Genomic DNA, 3,233 nt, shown 5'->3' with positions numbered 1-3,233 from the left:
TTGCCAACACAACCAATGCGGAATTACGAATGCCGAATAGGGACATCTAGATTGATATCCGCAGCCGATTTGCTTGCAATGAGTTTACTGCTCCAGTGGGGAGCACTGTCTGCGCAAGGTAGTAAGATCCCAGTGGCTGCCGATAAAGATAATTGTTGGTGGAGAGATAATTTGAGAGAGATGCATGTCCAAGTCCTGATAATTGATCTGCGCGCAATACTATGATTTGGATCCAAGAGGGTGTACAATTCCATTTACCCTACAGAAAATATATTTGAAAAAACAAAGACCTACTAATCATAATTCAACAAAAATGTATAGACATGTCTACAAACATTCAGGTAATGTTACAACTTAATCATTTGTAAAATATGCTTTAATTTTATGCCGCAATTATGAATTCCTCACTGTATGAAACCCCAGGTACACAGTGCATTGAACAAAGTAATGAGGAACTTTGTTTGCCTATTATTGCCTTTAAGTAGGCCTATATGTAATATTACATTATATATTTGGATTATAATGGATTCCCCTCTCACATCCCTTCCCTAAAGATGTGTTGGTTCTGTAATTCCTCCCTTAAATGAAAATAAAAACACTGAATAATACAGTATGTAATCGTTATAAAAGCTATACAAATGTAAAGAATATGTATTTGATTATTATTTTTCTATGCTTCAATAGGCTAGTTTAATCCTTTATCAACTCATTATTCAATGATATCAAATTGAGCTGTGTAATTTATTTGTAAAAAATTACAAAATAAAAAACTGCTTAAAGGTCAACATTCTGGAATGGTTGGGAACAATTCCTCAAGGTGCTATTTGGAACAATAGTTAATAGAAAGGTTTACATTTGCTTTGGGACTGCCAGAACAGTAGATCCATGCAACTTCTTAAAGCATCAACAAACAGACAGAACCAGCAGTTGGTTTTCATGTTACTCAGTTGACCTGTCCTGAGTCCTCCAATTTACCACTCCTTCTCCTGGCATCTCCATTGCCTTCGGGGTCAATCGGGTCAGTTTGTTGTGACAGGGCAGTGCCCATTTTGGTGCCAGCTGACCCATCCCTGTAAGTTGGCAGGGAGCGCAGGACCTGCTCACTGGGGCGTTTCCAAGAGGGGCGAGTAGCGATCCAGAGAATTATTGCGCCAAAAACAACTATCAATACTCCCAGCACATTCACAAAGTTGGCCTCTGGGGGAGAGTCCTTGTACTTGGGATTTTTCCTGAGAGAGAAAGAAGAGAGAGTTACCTATAGCTGTAATATTATTTTACAAAATGGGGTCTCTAAGTACCCAAGTTTAGTATATTTATCGTATTTCCTGCCTTGTAATACTTACAGGCCAAAAATGAGCTTCTCTGTGATGCCCATGAGTGCTGTGGCTATGACACTGGCAAAGATGAACAGGCCACTGTAGACGTGCAGGGGCATAAATGCTGCTCTCAGGTATGTCGGGGTGATGGGTATCAAGTATATACACACTCCCAGAACAAGCTGCTCAGTAAAAGAGGAAAGATCAGGAAACTCTGTCAAGCATTGTATAAAGAATGGCATGTGGTATAACTACTGTGCAATAAAATGCACTTCATAAACAGTCTTCACAAGCATCCATGCATAGAACTCTAGTTATATAGTAGAGGGAAAAAGATTAATAATGCTTTATGACCAAGCTTTATAACAATGTAATAGATATTATGAAGCAATCATTATGGACAGTCCTATAGTGTAATATTAGCCCACATTCAGTGCTTGACTTGGGAAGGAGCTCACCGGAGCAGAGTACCAGCACCTCACATTATCTACTGTTTGAGCTCCTGTTCCTCTTCTAAAATATTAGCTCAAAAGTATTGTGGAGCTCCTGCCCCTAAATATAAACAGTACCGGGACCCAAACTTAGTACAATGACCTATTTCAGTCCAAGTCAAGCACTGGCTACATTATATATTTGAAGTGTGCTTACCTGTAGTGAATATAGTATCACCGCTGCTAGCCCCACCCAGCTGTGCAGGCTATACATATTGGGGATGATTTGTGCATTGTGGAAGTCAAATACTGCTACCAGAGATATGACAGCGAAAATGAAGGCCAATATGTTTAAGCCAGCATGAATAAACTTCATCATTAACTTGCTGCACTTCCAGGTCCATGGCAACCTATACACCACAATGGCTGAAACAGAAAAAAAACACTTATTCAACTTATTAATCATGAAAATGCATTCACTTCACAGTAATTGAATGGGAATAATACACCTTCTGGGATGTGCAATGAATACCAAATGTTGCAACATCCTGTTTTGACAGAATCGCTGAGGTATACTTCTTTACTTCTTTTTAACTAATGTAAGTGCATACCAATCAAAGTTGCTGTGTCATTCAAGTTAATTCGGCTACACTAAAGGAGGTACTTCACGTGAAATATTGCAAATGATTCTGGAATGTACTTTTGTAAATTATCAAAGGGTGCTATTGATTTAGGCTCCTCAGTCAGTAACTTTACTCCGAAATGCATCAGGGTAACAAATTACCATAGAGCACCTAACATTTGTCTGCAAAAAAAAGTCGATAACAGGCTATTTCTACTAAACATTGACACGTTTCATAACAATGTATATTTCGTTCAATAACAGTAGCCCCACGTTACAGCCTTGCATAGCAATCTGTTCCAAGATTGATTCATTCCCAAACTTCACTGCTTGTTGAAATAACTTCACTTTTGTATGTATTGACAGACCTCCATCGCTTCAGATTTTACTGAATGATGTATGTACAGAAGAGAGAAAAACAAACTTCTCACCAATTCCCTGCATAAAAATGAACCCGGTAACGATTAAAACAGGGTGCCAATTGAATTCCGCAAATCCTCCATCCCATGCTAAACCTTCCTTGAAGTAGAAGACCCATCTCAAAACAAAAATTATCGACACAAAACCAACGGATACAGCGGCCGACAGCGCGAACAGGAACTGCTTGAAATTCTCCATCGCCATCTCCGACGAACGCACTTCAACACTGGACTAGAGGAATTTCAAGAGGTTACTCAGGGGGGATGGGTCATGACTCTTCTTCATAACAGAAGGTCTGAATGTTTTTAACTACCAGTTTTGTAATCGCAGGTTGTTACAAAAGCGCCAGACACAAGTTATTGTGGAAGCCCATTCCCGCCACCATTTCTTAAAATATTTTTTATGTCAATATTAACTCGAAATTTCATGGTATGCAAGTAAAAT

General features: G+C 39.0%; 1 protein-coding gene across 1 annotated transcript; it reads right to left on the bottom strand.

Moving 5' to 3' along the window:
• Positions 1-358: 358 nt before the first annotated feature.
• On the bottom strand, positions 359-3,091 carry cybrd1 (cytochrome b reductase 1). The gene is made up of 4 exons (XM_021597156.3): positions 2,801-3,091; positions 1,965-2,173; positions 1,344-1,498; positions 359-1,229 (listed from the first exon to the last, which is right to left on the bottom strand). The coding sequence occupies exons 1-4, from the start codon at positions 2,991-2,993 to the stop codon at positions 944-946; spliced, it is 843 nt and encodes a 280-aa protein (XP_021452831.1). The 5' UTR covers positions 2,994-3,091; the 3' UTR covers positions 359-943.
• Between the last annotated feature and the right edge of the window lie 142 nt (positions 3,092-3,233).

The sequence above is a fragment of the Oncorhynchus mykiss genome, chromosome 3, assembly GCF_057628025.1.
Source record: "Oncorhynchus mykiss isolate SJ-2025 chromosome 3, ASM5762802v1, whole genome shotgun sequence".
Lineage (NCBI taxonomy): Eukaryota > Metazoa > Chordata > Actinopteri > Salmoniformes > Salmonidae > Oncorhynchus > Oncorhynchus mykiss.
This window is presented reverse-complemented; position numbering and strand designations above follow the sequence as displayed.

Coding starts and splice junctions, on each gene's coding strand:
- cybrd1 (XM_021597156.3), bottom strand. CDS start 2,993: ATGGCGATGGAGAATTTCAAGCAGTTCCTGTTCGCGCTGTCGGCCGCT. Junction 2,174..2,800: donor CATTTTTATGCAGGGAATTG/GTGAGAAGTTTG, acceptor TTTCTGTTTCAG/CCATTGTGGTGTATAGGTTG. Junction 1,499..1,964: donor TGATACTATATTCACTACAG/GTAAGCACACTT, acceptor TTTACTGAGCAG/CTTGTTCTGGGAGTGTGTAT.